The 21,638-nt window shown below is 37.7% G+C and overlaps 1 protein-coding gene across 2 annotated transcripts in view; it reads right to left on the reverse strand.

Annotated features, from left to right (window-relative positions):
- Positions 1 to 498: 498 nt before the first annotated feature.
- The window catches only part of LOC101742463 (lachesin), a 69,391-nt gene continuing 48,251 nt past the window's right edge, over positions 499 to 21,638 (reverse strand). For both annotated transcript variants that reach the window (XM_012693732.4, XM_062668645.1), the window contains 7 exons: positions 18,213 to 18,319; positions 17,491 to 17,676; positions 15,910 to 16,102; positions 4,280 to 4,408; positions 3,268 to 3,387; positions 1,918 to 2,088; positions 499 to 1,558 (listed from right to left, as the gene is read on the reverse strand). In XM_012693732.4, coding sequence (XP_012549186.1) covers positions 1,296 to 1,558; positions 1,918 to 2,088; positions 3,268 to 3,387; positions 4,280 to 4,408; positions 15,910 to 16,102; positions 17,491 to 17,676; positions 18,213 to 18,319 — 1,169 coding nt within the window. In that variant the 3' untranslated portion in view covers positions 499 to 1,295. The remainder of the gene's footprint in view (positions 1,559 to 1,917; positions 2,089 to 3,267; positions 3,388 to 4,279; positions 4,409 to 15,909; positions 16,103 to 17,490; positions 17,677 to 18,212; positions 18,320 to 21,638) is intronic.

Raw genomic sequence — 21,638 nt, forward strand, 5'->3', positions numbered from 1 at the left:
CAATAATCAACTCTTCCCGACATCTATTGGCGAAAAATAATAGTGTTTTTCTTAATTGAGGGCAACTCACCGCTTTAAAGACGCAAAAAGATGGCGTTATCAAAAAAAAAAAAAAACCGAGCAGTGCTCGGTCATCATCTAGTATTTATTACTTCTGAGCCAGATCAAAAATGTTTCCAAAGAATGTTGCTTAGAGTCTAAATGTCTTTTCTCAGGAAGTCTCTGTTTTCAGACAAAGTAACCCACAATGGGATTGCAAGGAGCGACCGATGAAGGCCTGACAAAATGGAACATATTCTATTAAAACAATATTAAATTACTGCCGTTCCGGACAGGTAATAAGGCCGTTATAAGACATCGAGAATTGAATACGGCGAAGAAAAGGGCATTACCATTTATCACCCCTCGTAATATTAGCATAGAACGAGCAGTGAAATATTCAATTAGGCATTAAAGTCTCCGCGAAACAATGGTGCTGGATGAAATTAAGAGGCATCGTGACGTGTTGTTAATTTTATTAATACTTTTTTTTTATAACGACCTGGATTTAAAGTACATTTTCGGAAATAAATAAATTCAGTACAACAGCTTTCTACAATATATACGCCGACATAAACTCCATTTGCATCTTTTAACTTGGTATATTACTTGTGCACGTATTTAATGCAGAGCGAGTGCACTGACTCGTCAAATGAATATTAGTGATGAAATTATTTTAAAACTGGTTGTAATTTAAAGTTTCAGAAAACCCGCTAAAAATGCAAATGAAGTTAAAGCTATTGAAATGCATCGAGTGTAATCTTATTATGTTTCAAAATTTAATATATTATTTTATATTCCACGTGAAACATATTTGTTTTTAATTTATACAATACCATAATATTTTACGCTTATTTTATTTAACAATTATTAAATCAGTACATATGCAATATACACGCCATATTCGTTAACAACAGCTTCTCAAAATCTCACATATCTAAATGTATTTATTCACTGATCGGTCGCGAAACAAATAGCTTTATAATTATATAATAATACAATGGTTTACATATTTGTCCTATAGATATAAACTTTATACAATTTAAACACTAATTATTATCACGTTACATGCTGTCTGTATTTATGTAATTGTCTGTTAGAACGAATAGCAAGTATCATTCAACAGTGGACAAAATAATGCCAATCAAACATAATTACATAGTTTGATATAGGGGACTGTTATTATCGGTTAATTTCCCTATGCTATCTACAGAATAAAAAAAAAAGTTTCGTTTTGTTTACTAAATTAACAGCGATTATACTGGATTATTGTGAAGTAGGAAGATCGTTATGATTGTCAGGAATGACGGTGTTGGTTTGAACGCATCGTTGGACTGTGAAACGATTACCTTTCCGTCATTAGCGTACCATTTATTGGCGTGGTCTGGTACCCTATTCGTTTTAGTGCTGTCGTTGTCCTCGACTTCCATATCGTCATAGCTGTCGGTGCCGTAGTCGTCCTCGGTCGGTACCCGAACCTCAGGGTAATGGTACGAATGTCTATCATTCCCTGGTATTTCTATGGAATTGTTAATTAAATTTGAGTGGTTAGCTCTCAGATCAATGCTAATATTAAATTAGTATTCTTTAGTCTTTAGCTGAATAGCAATCAGGAGATTCATGTTTTGAAACAATAGATTTTTAATTTTAATACTTATTTTTGCGGTAAAAACAGGTTGTCGTAATAATTTATAACAGAAAGGAGTGATTTATTAAGAAAATGCATAGCCGACCATTAACACACCGATAGCTCATCTAATAAAACTTTTATGGAAACGAAAAAAAGCCTCTTGTAAATATAATGAGATTGTTTGCGTGCAGAAACTTTGTAATTTTGTAACACATATACATGAAAAAATATGACAAAATCTCTCTCACCATATAACCTTATTTTGCTCTCGACATCGCCGAGCGAGTTTTTCGCGACACAAATGTAGCTTCCCAAGTCTTCGCGTCGTATATTTTTTATCGTCATTCTCATTTCGGCTTCGAACATGGACTTCTGACGTACAGACATCTCGTGGTGTTCAGACGGTATTATCAGCTCACCTGCGGAACAATTTATTACTCGAAACACTCGCTTCGAATTCAATATTAGAATTTCATCTTTCCGCCTTAAAGTTTTATGAAAAATGTAAAAACTTAGGGCAGATGTATAAGAGTTTTACGGGCGTTATGTTTTTTGGTTCTTTTTCTCATTGTTGATTGTACACGATGGTGTTAATTACTATTAGCTTTGTACTAAATTAATAAATTCATTAAAAATAAAGGTATTCTTTTTTTTTTATTGCTTAGATTTGTGGACGAGCTCACAGCCCACCTGGTGTTAAGTGGTTACTGGAGCCCATAGACATCTACAACGTAAATGCGCCACACACCTTGAGATATAAGTTCTAAGGTCTCAGTATAGTTACAACGGCTACCCCACCCTTCAAACCGAAACGCATTACTGCTTCACGGCAGAAACAGGAGGGGCGGTGGTACCTACCCGTGCGGACTCACAAGAGGTCCTACCACCAGTAAAACAGGAGGGGCGGTGATGTCTGTGATGGGCGTCATATTCATTTATATATACGTATTGAGAAATCAATTTCAAATATTAAACGAGTATTTTATTCGATTTTCACGAGTCGTAGACATAATTAAAATTACTTTTACGGTTTAATCTTGAATTTTCTTAAAATATTGTTATAATATTATTTATGACGTTTCGAATATCAGAATCGATATATTCAATATCGAATTTTCAGTTTTCGTAGTCACTGGCGATCAAGATGTTCTTTACTGTAATTTGAATATTGTTCTGACTACCGTCTATATTTCCTAAATAAAAATGTTAACATAACTAAACCTAACCTAAAACCTAAATAAAAACTAGAATTTTACGTTTGTTTTCAATAAACTGATCTGAACCGGCATATATTAAACCGCAAAAGTAGTTTTTTTTGAGAAAGAAGAAGAAGATTTTGAGCCCGTAAGGGTAAGTACTATCTATCACTCTGCTTATTTCTGCCACGAAGCAGTAGTTGGTACTACTAGGACTAAACAATTGAGACTTAGACCTCATGTCTCAAAGTGAGTGGTTACCATCCAAGCAATAAAAAGGATGAGACTTTTTGATTGACCATGGCTCTCAAAATCAGCCTTTCTAAATTTTTGCTGAATTTTGCCACGTACTAAACGATTTTAGTTCTAAGTGGCACTCAAAAGTATATTCCTGGAACTTACCGGGATCTTTGACCCAGTAATTGATTGACTTCGGGGAGGACTCGACGTAGCATTCAAGCGTGACGTCAGTACCGAGCGGCGCACCGACCAGCTGATTTGGTACTTGTATAACAGGATGAACTGAGAAATCGTAAATTACTGATTCGGTAAATTTATAGTTTACCGGATGTGTTAATTTAAACAAAATTACCGTAGTAGAATCATTCGAATTATTAAGAAATAGCAACCTTTTTGGAATAATGGGTACGGTTGGTAAACAAGATTTATAAACAAGAATTGTATTTTTTTGAGTGGTTACCGTCGCCCATGGCAATACCAGGGGCAGAGCCAAGCTGCTGTCTTATTTAAACTGATTTTTTTAAAAAAGTTAGTTATTTACAAATCATTACTAGTTTCTTTTAGCATCACGAAAATAATGTAAATAAAATCATTTCTTTGTTTTGTGTGAAGCCTTGAGACAGTTCAAATTCAAAAGAAAAGAACACATTTGTTATTAATGACAGGCTAAAGTTATTTATAAAATTTTTCTTAGAATTCGTAGTTTTAAATTGGTAAATAAACTTTTTTGGCAAATTATGCTTACTTTCGTTTTTATTTTCGTAAATTTATAGTTAAACGTAAATACGGTGTTTGCATATTATTATATGTAAAGTAAAAACATTGTTTTGAGCATCGAGATATTATGTACTTAATCTCGACGGTTTTGAGTTTTCTTTTCAAATTTAAATAAGAGTGACTACTAATCGGATAATTTTAATAAAACCCAAAAATACGATTTGGAAGGCACACGAATAAATATTTTAAATTTATACACAAAACAGCATTTCACTATGTGTTCGATTGAAATAAAAGCAATAAAAACTTAACACTCTTGTCTTAAATTTCAAGAAATATTCGACGGATTTTTTTATTCCTTTTACAAGCTCAACCATAATGCTTTTTTATATTATAATAATATTCCTAAAGTATAAGGACCGGACGTAAAATGTTTGAGGATATGTGATAGACTTACAATGTACACTGACGTGGATCCTCTTACTGACTGTGGGCGGCACTCCATTACCCGCTATACATAAATACGTGCCCATTTCAGAGCGTGATATCTTCGTCAGCTTCAACACTTCGCCTTGATACGTCAGTACTGCAAATAAATATTCGAAACTATTTTCCTTGTATTGAAACTATATATTTGTATGGTATTCTTTTATTTCGGTAAATAGACAGATAAGCTCATAGGTAACCTGGGACTGGGTGGTTATCTGACACTGTCTGAACCCGTTTGAAGTCGTCGTGGCCTAAAGGATAAGACGCCCGGTGCATTCGTATGTAGCGATGCACCGGTGTTCGAATCTCGCCGGCAGGTACCAATTTTTACAAGGAAATACTTACTTAACAAATGTTCACGATCAAACCCGCAAAAATTATAATTTGCGTAATTATAATTTTATCTTACCGGTGGTAGGACGTCTTGCGAATCCGCACGGGTAGGTACCACCACCCTGCTTATTTCTGCCGTGAAGCAGTAATGCATTTCAGTTTAAAGGGTGGGGCAGCTGTTGTAACTATACTGAGACCTCAGAACTTATATCTCAAGGTGGGTGGCGCATTTACGCTGTAGATGTCTATGGGCTCCGATAACCACTTAACATCAGGTGGGCCGTGAGCTCGTCCACCCATCCGGGCGTAGCTGGAGTATCTTAGACTCTTAGGCTACCAGCGAATAGGTAGAAAAATAAAGAAATATTGCTTTGCTGTAGAAACAGGCACAATAGTGATATCTACCCACCCGTGCTTACAATACCCATTACCAAACAGATTATTAAAATACAAATTGATATTAACAATTATTCTTGGGCGTGATCCACCTTTGCTTACTAAAAAGTAATAGGGTAGCATCAAAGTATGAAAACTGCAAGTCTAGTTTACCTTGATCTGAAAGCATTATTCAATGAAACATACAGTCACATTGGGAGTTCATTACTTGCTGAACAGCACTTAAATTTCTTGCGTCAAACAAGAAATTGAAATATAATAAAACTAGCGACCCGCCCTCGCTTCGCTTCGGAAACATTAAAAGACACATGAAAAAAAAAACCAATTTTTTTTTTTTAAAAGTAGCCTATGTTCATCAGGGACAATGTCGGCTTCTAATGGAAAAAGAATTTTTCAAATCGGTCCAGTAGTTTCGGAGCCTATTCGAAACAAACAAACAAACAAATCTTTCCTCTTTATAATATATATTATATAATAAAATTATTGTAATAGGTTTCATTAATTATTTGTGGTGGGTAAGCGCTACCCACACAGCTTAAGGTGGGAGTACCCAATGTGGAATTTGCAATTCAGTATAAAATTAGTAAGCAAATACACAAAGATTTTACGGAGTGGCATCAATTAATTTATTTTTAAATTTTAATTTTCCACCAACGTTACGTTTGGTTGAATTCTGTTATTCTTTTCTATCTTAGATAAATAAAGGTTTCTATTTAATTTCATATACTCATTATTATATATTTCATTTAATATTACTCGTCTATTAGATTATTCCTTAAAAAGTTCTCAATTTTTATGTAATAAGGAGTGTAAGGATTTAAGGGTACGTATGCGCTTGTGCAGAATATGTATGTATTCTTTATTCCATCGTACATTTTAAATGCCCTGACAGATGGGTGTATGCGGTATTGTTAGAATTCTTGCATCATTCAAAGTGACAAAGGCTATGTTATTGTTGGTTGTTAATTAAATTGTTACATAAATTGTTGTTAGTTTATAAGTTATAAACTAAATTTTTCAGTCACTCCTTTAAAAATTGTTTTCGTAGTAGGGCTGGACTGGGCCCTTTATATTCCCCATGCCCTGAATTACTAATGTCAATGTATGTACGTAAGTTGTGAGCTTATCATGTAAGCTCTAGGATTTCGAAAATGTATTAAAAGTGAACTAAACACGAAAGAGACACTAAAGAGCTGTAACGAATTTAAATGACATTTATGCATTAATTACGTTTCGGGATTCCTAATGGAGATGTCAAATTACATACCCGTTAGTGGTTATGACAAATGATTCCATAGTGTGAGCATCACATGTGTATAACTATTAAGTAAAAAAACGGAAGATTGAAGTTTTTTAAAATAGCCAGAAATATAATAAATACGATATATTTATTTGAGAAAAATAAGACAATGTCTATCTGTTGATAGTTGGCGGCAACATATAGACCTAATTAAATCTTATTTTGTTGTTTGTTTTAGCATTGATAGTAGCTGACTGAATCAAACGTGATCTTATCGCAAGGGCACTGAGATTATTGTAATTAATACCTATGAAGTTGTCGTTTTATGATAGTGGCCACTTGACACGTAATTTGTCTATGTCTGGTAATAAATTATAAATTCAAATGAATTTTATGTTTTAAAATAAATATGTATGTAATTCTATTTTAAAATTCAGTCATTTGTTTTTTGATTAGTGTTTTGTTATCACTACATTTGTATCTTTTTAAGCAATATGGACACTATAAAAATACGAGTAACTATGAAATACGAGATCCGTCGCGGTAGCTACGCCGCTTAAACGGCTCACAAAATTAATGATGTGTACGGAGTGAATACTACGAAAGAACGCACCACTCATTATTGATTTGAATAGCTACGCACATGGAAATTAAAATCTTAAAAATTAACCCTGTTGTCTCACGAAACCTAAAATATTCAACGACGAATTAAAGGTGATAGTGAAAGCTGATACTCAGGCTACCGTTGAGTTAGCAATAGCTTCTAAAGATAGCATCAAAACAATAATGGTCCATTTGCGTCAAATTAGCAAGGTAACGAGCTTGATAAGTGGACGTCTCACGTATAAAGCGATCGCCAGCCCGACGAACGCATGATAAGCCTCACGGTGCTTTACAGACACAGAAACGAAGGGATTTTGAATCGTATTGTCAATTGCGATAGAAAATGGATCCTTTTTGATAATCGTAAATGATCATCACGTTGGGTAGACCCTGGTTCGGAACTTAGTTCTGCAATTAGGCAATGCCCCAAGTGAAAACTTACCTCTCAAAGAACATGGTCGCTGTTTGGTGGTCTAGTGCCGGTTTAATTAATCACATACCCTTACCAAAATGTCGCTAAAATTACTACAGATGTATACTGTGGAACACTGGACGCAATGATGTAGCTAAGAGGAGTAGTAGAGTTTGCGATTACTCGTCCTCGATACTCCTACACGACAGCGCTATACTTCATATGGCACAATAGACGGTCTCTTAGCTACAAGACCTAGGGTTGGATATTTTGCATGACACACCGTACTCGCCACACTCTGTGCTCACAGACTTCTATTTTTTCTACTCCTACTTTCAAAGTTTGTACTGCTTCTTGGCAGCAAAAAACTTCAGTACCGAGAGGCAGTACAAAATCAAGAGTATGTTGACTCCCGTACGTACACCGATTCTTTTTCTCTTCTCTTCTGTTTCTGTTTTGATTGATTGAAATAAAATAGATTTAAAAAAAAAGCTTTTACTTTCTCTACCTATATTAAGCGGCAATTCCATAGGCAAATGTAACTAACCATACTTGAGACCTTAGAACTTATACCTCAAGGTGGATGGCGCATTTACGTTGTGGATGTCTATGGGCTCCAGTAACCATTAAACACCAGGTGGGCTGTGATCTCGTCCACCGACCTAAGCAATAAAAAAAACCTGATATATTAAATTGATGCGTAAACACCTTCATAGCCTACTTGGCGTTAAAAGATTAACGAAGTGTATAGACGTGCAACAAAATTTATGCCGTCTTGAGATATACGATAAGAGTCCCAGTTGTATAGCAGTTAAACCAAACGAATTGGTTTCTCATTCCGGCAGGATTGATTTCTTCGCGACAGGAATAGGTATGATAGTTGTCGGTACCTAACTATGGAAACTCCAAATACGGGCTGCAATTCATGCTTCGGCAAATTTATAATCTTTGTGGATTTGATGTACAATGTAATCTAAAAGTCATTCATGAATGTATTTTAAGTATAGTTTAATAAGAAAAATAGTACCCGCTCGCAAGGCTTAAGCTCAAGCGCGTACACTCGTTATGAATTTCCCGGGGATCTTTGTCTAGGACACGAAGACTTTTATTAAATTGTATAATTAATCGTAGCCAGTAAAGAAAAAAACACGGTGTAGCATGTTACCCAGCATCGTGTATCAATCATTAATCTCACTGCTTTTATTCTTGATTGAATATTCATAGAAATAGTGATAAATTCGTTTGAAAAGGCGTTTCAAATCAAACAGTTCGTTTTTATTTTTAAAATTAATCCAGCACGAAAAACGTAAAATATTTTCAATAAGCAATTAAAAGGTTTCAACATTCCGTGTAATAAGTCGTTGGGAGTCTATTCAGTGTGGAACTGTACTAATTACGACAAACTTTAAACAATACTGGACGCGAAACTCATCCCGAGGATAGTCTCTGCGCGGTTCATTGTGCCACCACAAATGCGGTCACACCGACTCCCGTTTATACATATTCAGAATAACAATGCCCCGTACTTGCGTTATTCAAATAAATAAGACATTTTTTCGCCTTCGTTTTTAATTAGTTCTGGAGTTTTATCTTCGTGCGCTGAAAAAATTCGGATTCATTCGTTATGTATGTAGGTAGGTGGGTGGCAGTTGAACTCGTTCTCTTAATTTATCATTATTAGTTTTTTTTAATAAGTGCTTTTTAAATTCCAGCTTGTGTATCTTATGTTATGTTTATGTATTCTAGGGGGTTTATAATTTGTTTTTGGAACGAAGTTCCTTATGGGTCGATGGGGTACCCTAACCATGAAAAAACCGTCCGTAACGTAAGATTTTTATTAGTAATGCACACAGTGTACGCCTTAACTTTGTAATAACGTATAGAAAATAACATATTTTTTTAACATTCATTGACCACGATCTCAGAGCGTTCGTTTGCGCAATACACTGACTATTATGCAAACAACCGTGAATGAAGTGTACCACAATAAGTTCGCACGTTACCAAATGACCGTGAGTTGTTGCGAAACCTCCAGTTTTATTTTCTTTATACCTCGAATAGAACTTTAAATTGATATTTTTATAATAAGGAACTTCGTTCCTATCCGGTGTCCCACGACAGCACACATCTTTTTTTTTTTAATAACCTCTTTGGTATAGTGAATGGAAATATAGAATATAGTGATTTACTTAAATTATATTTAGACGTATGGAGTATTCTTTGCTTTTAATATGGAGATTGCTAATTGAGATTTTTGTTGAAGTAAATTATTTGATAAAGGATAGAGTGTTCGAAAATTGTGAAAGGTTCTGAATATTTTTCTTGATATTATAGATCATAAAAATATTATTTGAGATATGGTGCAACATCCGTTACAGATTGTTAGAATTCAACGACAGTAAAATGTTAAATTATAATTGGTTTAGAGTTTGCCTGAAAGTCCTGAAACCTCTTCCTAACTACGGAGCTCTTCTAGATTATTTAAGCCCTAATGCTTTGTGAGATCTGTTCTTTTAATTTAAAATTAAAACCTAATAAGTTTCGTTCTGCTTCGAATAGATTTTATGAAATATGTTGGTGGTATTTTGATTACATATTCCATATACATCGATACATCTTCTGTAGATCACAAGCAGTCAAGCACTTGTCGGAGTAGCGTGTCCGAATGTTGATTTTACTGCCGTGTTATTTGGTCGTTCGGGCTGAGTCCTATTGCCTTTCTACGGCGGTAATTTGTGAAACAATACCCCAGTAGCGAAGCTCTAATAATAAACGAAATTAAACTACCCGAGATTTTAGGTCTTTCGATAAAATCTGTCTTAAATTTGTCCGCCTGTGTATCTAAAGCGTACGTTTTGCTTTTTTAATTATTATAACACAGTAATATCTTAGTTCCGAAGAGCAAGGGGACAGAAATTTTGTGAAAAAAAAAACTTAGGTAAATTCAACGTTTAATTAGAAACCAGGCCATAAAATAATCACTATAGTCGCAGACAAAAAGAGCAGTATTTTCATTACATTACGTGTCATATAGGATTCATTAATTTAAGTACGATTCTTAAATATTTTTTTATGATTTGTATACATATTCAAACATATATACTGCACGGGAGATAGTGATCAATTGAAAATACGGATCAAAAAAGGAGTATTGATTGCCGATACGCTAATATATATAAAATACACTAATATATATTATATATAATAAGCATATTGCCTATTTCTGTTGTGAAGCTTTGCTTGCAAATGCAAAATTAACATTCGTATTTCAGAAAAGAGACACACGAGTACCTTTAAAAATATTAATTGATATCATAGTATCTCCGAATTGTTTTAGTTTTCTTTAACTTAAACTTTTTAGGGATTATTAACATTATAATAAATGCAATTATATGTTTTCAAACATAACATTTAAATAGATACAACAGGTCTTGCTTTATCTTCTTTTTAAATTATATTAACCTAATAATTAACCTAATAATAGTAGATTATTTTTATAAACAGATTGTAATGAAAACAGAAACAACATTAATGTAATTGAGCAACGTCAAAGTTGACACGTGAACCCTTGTTACTGAGATCATATCATATCTATATCTATCATTGGCATATTTAGGACCGGCTAAATATTTGAAATGACGTTTTACTGAGAATCGGGGGGACAGCTTCCGAAGATATATTATATCCTATTGTTTATATGAACGTAACAAAATTAACTTACACGATACATACGTTTTTTCTTTCTCTTTTATTTCATATACATAATAATATAAGTATGTTGGTAACAGAATTTTTGAAAATCATTTTAATCGACTCAATATGTCCGATTAATTAAAATAGAAGATGTGTGGTGTCGTGGGACCTCGAATAGGAAGGAAGTTCCTTATTATAAAAATATTAATTTTAAGTTCTATTCGAGGTATAAAGAAAATAAAACTGGAGGTTTCGCAACAACCCACGGTTATTCGGTAACGTGCGAACTTATTGTGGTACACTTCATTCACGGTTGTTTGCATAAGAGTTAGTGTATTGCGCAAACGAACGCTCTGAGATCGTGGTCAATGAATGATAAAAAAATATGTAATTTTTTGTACGTTATTGCAAAGTTACGGACGTTTTTTCCCGGTTAGGGTACCCCTCCGCATCGTCCCATAAGGAGCTTTGTTCCAAAAATTGCACAAGCATCAATGCCCTATTACAATTTAATATAGTAAAAATAAAATTCCTTGTTGGGGTTGAGTCTTGGTGACGCCTGGAACTTGCGGAGCAGACGTGCGTGCGGACTCACGGGGCGTGATTGTTTGACGGGGGTATAGGGAGACCCAGTGAAACGGTACCCGCTGCCGCCCGCCGGTCAGTAGGGGACCTGAACCCGGGTGTCTCTACTAAACTCCGCCCCGGGAAGCTGTCCCGCCAACCGGTGTAAACTCCTGCCGTGCGGTCGTCGTGCCGGAGTCGGAGACCGGAGTGGATCCCGGCGATCGCACGCAGAGTGGACTGGGGGCCCTTCCATGCCCTGCGTCAGTCTCTCACGCAACCCGTGGTCGAGCACGCACTATGTTCCGCGCTTCATTCAGGTGTTGCCTCGATCTCACCTCCAACATCCTACCTCTCCTAATCCTACTCTCCGAAAACTTAAACATCATGAAGACGACAAAAAAAAAGAAAAGGGTTTCACAGGCGGTCCCCCATTCCACATTTAATGTGGATTTCAGCAATGTCAGGGGCCTACATAGCAACCTTGACGCCGTACACCACCACCTTGAGACGGCGCAGCCTGCCCTGCTTTTTTTAACGGAGACGCAGATATCTGCTCCGGATGATACCTCATACCTTGAATACCCCGGCTACGTATTGGAGCACAACTTCCTGCGTAAAGCCGGGGTGTACGTATTCGTCCGGGCTGATGTCTGTTGTCGCCGTCTTCGGGGCCTCGAACAACGGGACCTGTCCCTCTTGTGGCTGCGCGTAGATCACGGGGGCCGTAGCCGAATCTACGCGTGCCTGTACAGGTCCCACAGCAGTGATGCAGGTTCAGCTCTGTTTGAGCATGTGCAAGAGGGGACTAACCGCGTGCTTGAGCAGTACCCATCTGCGGAGGTGGTGGTTCTTGGAGACTTTAACGCTCACCACCAAGAGTGGTTGGGATCCAGAACCACTGACCTCCCGGGTCGGACTGCCTACGATTTCGCCTTGGCCTACGGCTTCTCCCAGCTGGTGACACAGCCCACCCGTATCCCAGATATCGAGGGGCACGAGCCTTCTTTGTTGGACCTTCTGCTGACCACAGATCCGGTCGGATACAGTGTGGTGGTCGACGCTCCGCTTGGATCGTCTGATCACTGCCTTATTCGTGCTGCCGTACCACTCTCTCGTCCTGATCGTCGAACGACGACCAGGTATCGAAGAGTTTGGCGGTATATGTCAGCAGACTGGGATGGATTGCGTGAATTTTACGCATCCTACCCATGGGGGCGGTTCTGCTTTTCCTCTGCTGATCCTGACGTCTGTGCGGACCGTCTTAAAGACGTGGTGCTCCAGGGGATGGAATTGTTTATTCCCTCCTCTGAAGTGCCCGTTGGGGGTCGCAGCAGACCCTGGTATAACAATGCCAGCAGGGATGCTGCACACTTCAAGCGGTCCGCATACGTGGCATGGGATAATGCCAGGAGACGTCGGGATCCTAACATCTCAGGGGAAAGGCGGAAATATAACGCCGCTTCCAGGTCCTACAAGAAGGTAATTGCCAAGGCGAAGTCGGAGCACGTCGCTAGAGTTGGCGAGCGATTGAAGAGCTATCCCTCCGGGAGCCGTGCTTTTTGGTCGCTCGCCAAAGCTGCAGAAGGAAACTTCTGCAGGTCTAGTCTCCCACCACTGCGCAAGTCCGATGACAATCTGGCCCACAGCGCGAAAGAGAAGGCTGACCTTCTGGTCAAACTCTTCGCCTCGAACTCGACTGTGGACGACGGGGGTGCCACACCACCGAACATCCCCCGGTGTGATAGCTCCCTGCCGGAAATCTGCTTCACACAGTGTGCAGTCAGGTGGGAGCTCAGACTCCTGGACGTCCATAAGTCGAGTGGGCCAGACGGCATCCCCGCAGTGGTTTTGAAAACGTGCGCCCCTGAGCTGACACCTGCGCTAACGCGTTTGTATCGCCTCTCTTATTGCACTAACAGGGTTCCGTCTTCATGGAAGACCGCCCACGTCCACCCTATCCCCAAGAAGGGTGACCGGTCGGACCCATCGAGCTACAGGCCTATCGCGATAACTTCCTTGCTTTCCAAGGTGATGGAGCGAATTATAAATACACAACTCCTGAAGTATCTTGAAGATCGCCAGCTGATCAGTGACCGACAGTACGGTTTCCGTCACGGTCGCTCAGCTGGCGATCTTCTTGTATACCTTACTCACAGGTGGGCCTTGGAGAGCAAGGGCGAGGCTCTTGCTGTGAGCCTTGATATCGCGAAGGCCTTCGACAGGGTCTGGCATAGGGCACTTCTATCGAAGTTACCATCTTACGGAATCCCCGAGGGTCTCTGCAAGTGGATCGCTAGCTTTTTGGATGGGCGGAGCATCACGGTCGTTGTAGACGGTGACTGTTCTGATACCATGACCATTAACGCTGGCGTTCCACAAGGTTCGGTGCTCTCCCCCACGCTTTTCATCCTGTATATCAATGACATGCTGTCTATTGATGGCATGCATTGCTATGCAGATGATAGCACGGGGGATGCGCGATATATCGGCCATCAGAGTCTCTCTCGGAGCGTGGTGCAAGAGAGACGATCAAAACTTGTGTCTGAAGTGGAGAACTCTCTGGGGCGAGTCTCCAAATGGGGTGAATCGAACTTAGTTCAATTCAACCCGTTGAAGACACAGGTTTGCGCGTTCACTGCGAAGAAGGACCCCTTTGTCATGGCGCCGCAATTCCAAGGAGTATCCCTGCAACCTTCCGAGAGTATCGGGATACTTGGGGTCGACATTTCGAGCGATGTCCAGTTTCGGAGTCATTTGGAAGGCAAAGCCAAGTTGGCGTCCAAAATGCTGGGAGTCCTCAACAGAGCGAAGCGGTACTTCACGCCTGGACAAAGACTTTTGCTTTATAAAGCACAAGTCCGGCCTCGCGTGGAGTACTGCTCCCATCTCTGGGCCGGGGCTCCCAAATACCAGCTTCTTCCATTTGACTCCATACAGAGGAGGGCCGTTCGGATTGTCGATAATCCCATTCTCTCGGATCGTTTGGAGCCTCTGGGTCTGCGGAGGGACTTCGGTTCCCTCTGTATTTTGTACCGTATGTTCCATGGGGAGTGCTCTGAGGAATTGTTCGAGATGATACCAGCATCTCGTTTTTACCATCGCACCGCCCGCCACCGGAGTAGAGTTCATCCATACTACCTGGAGCCACTGCGGTCATCCACAGTGCGTTTCCAGAGATCTTTTTTGCCACGTACCATCCGGCTATGGAATGAGCTCCCCTCCACGGTATTTCCCGAGCGCTATGACATGTCCTTCTTCAAACGAGGCTTATGGAGAGTATTAAGCGGTAGGCAGCGGCTTGGCTCTGCCCCTGGCATTGCTGAAGTCCATGGGCGACGGTAACCACTCACCATCAGGTGGGCCGTATGCCCGTCTGCCTACAAAGGCAATAAAAAAAAAAAAAAATTATAATTTCGCTCTAATTAATGTAGGTTTGGTAAGAATAGATCCTATGAAAAGAGCGTGAAACGGAGCGTTAAGATGTGAGTGAGAGAAAACCGAAAGAAAGGGAGAAGATAATGACAGTGACAGAGAAAGGGAAGATGGCGAAGACGGTTAAAAAATGATCAAAGCGTAATAAAAGTGTTAATTAATTTTTAATTATTATTATAACAGAAGATTTTGGAACAGTGTAGCTTTTATTTTAGCGTTGCGATTCCTATTCTGTATTAATATCCTAACCAGTATCAATAGGATAAAAATATTAAAATAATTGTTAGTTTGGATAGCTATTCAAGCCTGTTTTTTGGAAACTACATATTTTCTACTGCAGTATCCGAGTATCGTCTAATCGTTCTGAGTTCATCTGATCATCAACTTAGTGCAGCGTACTTTAAAAAACTACCTAGCCGCGATTCAAAATAAGCTTTGTATCCGCTCACTATCCTTAATGTAAGGTTGAGAATCGTGTATCATAAGTATTGCAATGACTGATTTGATTTCAATTTCAGTTTACTTTAGGTGTTCTATATATTTTGTGTTTTTCTAAATCTTAATATCTCTGGATTAATAATTACTGATTAGCAACAAACAGGCTTAAAAATGAAATCTGTTTCTATATTGTCTACAATAGAATGCCTAACTGAATTATATTTATTGAATATTCACCGAAACTGTATCTATGATTGTTATTCTCCATTTTCTAGTATTTATTGAGTTGGCTATGTTATTTCGTCGTCCCCTTGGCTTTTTATATTTTACTAGTTACATACGGTCGAAGTCCCAAGTGATGGATGGATAGATAAATGAAAATACAGACTATCAGACAAATGACAGAAATCGATCGAGCACCAGTTCAAACGGAATATGTTTTATTTTTTTGTATTTCTGGAAGTGTTCAATATATGAAATTTACCTTTAGTTTTTGCTCCAGTCTGGTCCCGCACAACGATTTCCTGTCCGTCCTCTCTTTTCCACATCACCCGTGGAGGCGGAACACCTCGTGCTTTGCAGGACACCCTTGCAGTACCTCCCTCGGGCACCATGGTGTCCCCTGACGTTTCTTCAGGTATAAAGTCAGGAGGAATTACTACGTCTAGGAAGCCCATCTACAAGAAATAATTGAATTATGTCTAGTTATTGCTTTAACTTTTATGTCAGATCATTCAGTACATGTGTATATAGTCCATTTTAAAAGATTATTTTATATCAATGACAAAAAATAATAATTTGAAATCACATTGATGACACAGGTAATCTTTTAAAACAATAGTTGGTTTGTTCTGGTTGTATTTAATCCCTCTTACCTCATCCAGGTTCTGACCTCGGAGGGGATCGAACGCTTTGGCGAAGAGCGCAGGGGAGTTGTTGGTTCTGGTTTTATTTACATCTTATCTTGTAACCAAGTTTTCAACAAATTCTTGTTTGATGTAGAAGTACAGTAAATACACTTTAATATTATTATACTACGAACGGGCCACTGTTTAGCTTTTGCTGGCATTAAATAACTAAAATTTTCTTCTAAAACTAAAAAATCTTCAAGACGCACGTGACGCAAATTGAAAAGCGACATAAAGGCGGAACGCTATGGGCTTATATGTGGGCAGTAAGTATTTAATATGAGCAAGTTTCATGAACTCGACTTACTTAAATTTCTATCAAATAAGAAAAATATTTTAACGTTATTCCGTTACCTTTTCATACAATCATAATTTAATTAACACGAAATAGGCTCGGATTTTCGAAAAAAAACTCAACTGCTCAACAATTAATTGTATTGGTATTATTGCAATATCAATCGAATTCGGCGATAAATTCCGCTTGTGGTAACACATCGTATGTTACAATCATTAATTGATTGTTACCATATCACCGAATTAACATGCCATTTTCGTTGAGATACACATTTGAAGCATCGAAATTGTGTACGTAATTCACTTCAAATAGTTTTTATAAGATCAATGGGAACTCGTTTATCCTAAATACCAAGATTAGATTCAGAACTACACCGCCATTTTTGTGGACAGGAGAATGGATGAGTTGGTCAATAGTAGCTGCAGAATATTAACAATAAACAGTGATCATATTATTTTTGGAATTACTCTTATGAAAATTATTATAATTTCTCGTGATGATTTTAGCTGAAGTTAAATATAAATAGTTATAATAGTTTTACAGACATACAAAGTCTCACTGCGTAATAGAAAATCGGAATATGTTTTATTATTTTATTTTTCAATATTTTGTTAGAGTTTTGGTAATAGTATTGTGTTAGACCCGAATATGACGGCATTCCTACTGTGGAGATGATAAAAAGATATTATAGTGTTGTTCAGATTCAGCGAGATAAATCTGTATTCTTTTTACAACAACTACTTACAAAATCTGATTCATAGCGAGGCGACAATTAACATACAAGATCCTCTATTTAGACTCAAAAATAGATAAACGATAAACTAAAATCATTATAATAATATGCCTGGAAAGTTTAACTTACTTGACTTTTCATGGGGTCCGTATTGATCTGGCACATGTACTGTCCCCGATCTTCTTCTTGGACGTTTTTAATGTGGAGATACCAAGTCGAGTGGTCACTGTGTGACACGGAGATTCGTGGATTGTGTGTGATCACGTGCTCGTGTATGGCTTGGATTGCTTTTGTATCCGCTTTTACCCACCCCACCTATAGCATAGAAAGGTAAGTTATAGGTTTATTATTTACAGAATTTAGCACACCCTGTATATGTAGGTCGATGATAGTATAATATAAGACGTGTACCGTTTTAGACATTTCTTGATAGTGTTGATAATTCCAGCCATCTTGTGAACTAATTTTTTCAATTGTGTTTTTATACTGCAGGCAATATATTATAAGAATCAAAATCACCTGATGCGTGGGTTAAGCATTCTCGAGGAGACGCGGGGGTGGAATTGCTATCGGCTACTTTCATATTGTATTATATGTTCACAAAATATAAAATCTAGAAAAGTCTCGGTAACGATCTCTTCAGTTAGAGAATACCGAGAATCGCTCGGTTTGAAAGTCAAGATACTTGCTATTTTTTATTAATTCTTTTAAACGTAATTAGTGCTGTACTAAGATTTGGATAAAAAAAAAAAATTATCTCAATTTTGTAAGAGTGTCAGTTTTGTAAGACTGAAGTATTTGCGCGAAGTCAAAACTTGGGCTTGGAAGAATATTACCGTATATTAACGTACCCGAAAATTACCAAGGTTGACTACAATGCACTCGAAGGTTGCATCGCGTCCCAATGGCACCGTTAGGTTGGTGATCGGCTGCCCAAACTCTGGAAACTCCACACCGCCTGAATAAAAATAAGACGTGAGTTATTTGTACGTTCCAGATAATTTAACAATTGCTTGTTGTAATTTGGTGGTAGGATCTCTTGTGAGTCCGCGCGGGTAGGTACCACCGCCCTGCTTATTTCTGCCGTGAAGCAGTAATGCGTTTCGGTTGGAAGGGTGGGGCAGCCGTTGCAACTATACTTTGAGACCTTACAACTTATATCTCAAGGTGGGTGGCGCATTTACGTTGTAGATGTCTATGGACTCCAGTAATCACTTAACACCAGGTGGGCTGTGGAGCTAGTCTACCCATCGAAGCTATAAAAAAAAAAATTTGGTTAAGGATTGACGAAGTTTGGTTATGGGATCTTATCTGATAGTAGTCCAATAGTCTATCTTTCAGACTTTAATGAAAAAATCTAATGATACGCACTTGTTTTACGGACAGGGACTTATTTTAGCTACTTCTATGACTTCTCCAGCATCGGTATAGCTTATTTCGCCTCTTTGTTTTTCCCATCAATCAATCATATTTCTACAGTAAAAAATTACTTTGTATCCTACTTAGAATAATACTCGTAGTTATCAAAACTAAAAATTTCAGTTATCAGATTGGATTTTATCTGTCTATAAAAAAAAATGCTTGTTTTGATGTTGTTTTTCTAAGCCTCTCATCCGATTGTGATCAAACGTACTTGGTAGAGCTATTCTTGGTATTCCAGGAAAGGTTCTAGTCACAATAACACCATCCTACGATAAGAGGCATGCGAGTAGATCCAAGAAATCAATGTTTTTCATATTATTTTTTTAGCATAAAAAAATTAAAGAAATCATTTTCGAAGAGGATCTCGTATCTACCTACACATGGTATATAATATTATTAATTATAATTTGTAAAGATGAAAGTCTGGATAATTCATCTTTTATACTTATAATTTTTAGAGTTAATCTGAAGCAACGGAGATTTCGTTGTGGGGTCTACGGGCTTTATGAACTTTTTTATTCCTTACATATCAAGAAGAATACATCTTCCTTCATTCTTTGTTTCCCTACGTCCAAAGAGGAATGATTCGGTTGAATCGAAGAAATGCTCTGTTATGTTATTCTATACCATTGTTATTGTCTCCTAGTGATATTTAGATCTGTTAAACTGGGTTACAAAGTATTTGGTATATTTCAACTAGAAACGTGCACGCGAAGTCTCACAGCGGTACTCAGTTCCGGTGCCATTAGTTTGTGAGCTATACTCGAGGTTTATCACGGATGCAGCCGCAAAGTTCCCTTCCGCGATACCGTCGCCAGTTGCACCTTGTTCCGAAGACCTTGCGACAAAGTGTCAACTAACCACCTCAACTTATTCTAGTTTGACTTCAGAAATGTGGACAAACGTAAATAACTTTGGATGCGATTCTAACTAGATCAGATCAGATGCGGTCTAGTTCCATGTTTTAATGGTTATTGGGGCGATATATTCACGAGTGCTTTTACTTTGTATCATTATAATAAGGCTGGGAAAAAAATCTTTTCGCATTATAGTATGTATGAGCTTGTAATAAAATCTCTTTGGCTATACTATTTGTATCTGGCTGGTTTTGTTATCACTAAATGTTTAAATTTTAAAGAAGATAATTCCAAATTCAAATTAGCAAAATGTGTGATTTTTATTTATTTTTCGTACTGTCAATATGAGTGAATCTAATGAAGAAATTCGATACATTTTAAATTTTTACTACAAAAAAGGGTAAAAATGCAACGCAAGTCCCGAAAAAAATTTTGCGATGTTTATGGACCTAGTGCAGAGTCTGTGAGACTAGCACAAATTTCTTGTTCCATGTTCTAATGGTTATGAGGGCGATATATTCACGAGTGCATTAACTTTGTATATTTTATTTTCGTAATAAACGGATAGAAGAGCTCGTGAATGCTAAAACTTTTTTGCCCATCCACCTTAACGCCTGCGTTCGGAATCTGATTATTGTTACTAATTAATGTTGATGTTAGAACATATATGACTGCTTCGGGACAGGAGAATAGCTAGCTATATTTACTCGCGATCACAATGCCTTACACTTAGTAATCGGCCAAATGATTTTTTTTTATTGAGCTTTGGGGCCTGGCATATCCATATATTACTCGATAGAAGTACGGGTCACCCATCAGGCCATAGATGTTTCAGCTTTCAAATCGACACTGAACAAATTAATTTATTAGTAGTAAAACTAGTTAATCAGTTAAGCAAGGAACCTCTGAATACATTCGGTTTGAGTTTGTATGAAAATCAATTCCAGATTTTCGTTTTGTTTGCCCAGCCCGCTATTTGTACAGGCTTCTGCTTAGCCCTTTCATTTAATTTTAATGCCTCATCGCCTTTGTTGACTCAAAATGGAGTACATTTTTTTGTGGGTCTTAATTATAAACCAAGATCAAAGATGACAAAATCGAATCGTTTAATTTCTTCCAACGAAGTATGAAGGCCCTTTGAAGTATATTTCGCCTTGTTTCGAATACGTCGTGAATGTAACGTGCCGAACGGTCTCGTGGAGGGCTGTAAAAACTGCCATTTTGCAACGACAGCTTCCACAATATCGTCACAGACTGGGACGCAGTAAAATGTTTACAAAATATCCTGCTTTTGTTGCGGGCGCCACTACGAGTGCTGGATATTGCTTTTGTATTACGGTTTAAGGTTAGCCGTCCGGTTTCTTGCACTCGCTTCGTTATCGCATACAGCTTAAAGGAGATTTATATCTTGAAGCTTCCTGTTTTATTTATGTAATAAAAATGAATTTTTTGTTGAGTTATGACTTTCCCGAATCGGAGTAGGTGGTGCTAAATTTTATTTTTATAAATACTAACTATATACATCACAACTCAATCACTGTTTAATTTATTAAATACATTCATTGTAAAACAAATACTTCAGGAAAATAGATGCTGAAAACTCTTTGAATTAACAAATCTGATCAGTGAGTTGCCAATGCTGATAAAAAACAAAACAAAATATCGTTACTTAATTGAACAGGTGAAGCGAAGGTGAAGTTGAAGAAGGAAGGTTAAAATGGGAATCTATTTGATTTTAGTTGAATCATCTTTATTTGTATAAAATTTAAGTTGAATCAGCCCATCCGATAAGTGTTTGCCGGAGCTCATATGAGTCGTCTATTATCAAAGGTGGCAATCTGTGCATTTGGACAAAAAAATGTTATTGATATGTCAATACAGATTGATTTGAATATAATCGTCTACTTCAAAGAATACCTGCATTAAATAAAGGTTAATACTTAATCTGCTATTTATCTAAGATGTCGTTCAGAAGAGTTTTGTGACTGCCAATGGAAT

Source organism: Bombyx mori, chromosome 5 (genome assembly GCF_030269925.1).
Source record: "Bombyx mori chromosome 5, ASM3026992v2".
NCBI lineage: Eukaryota > Metazoa > Arthropoda > Insecta > Lepidoptera > Bombycidae > Bombyx > Bombyx mori.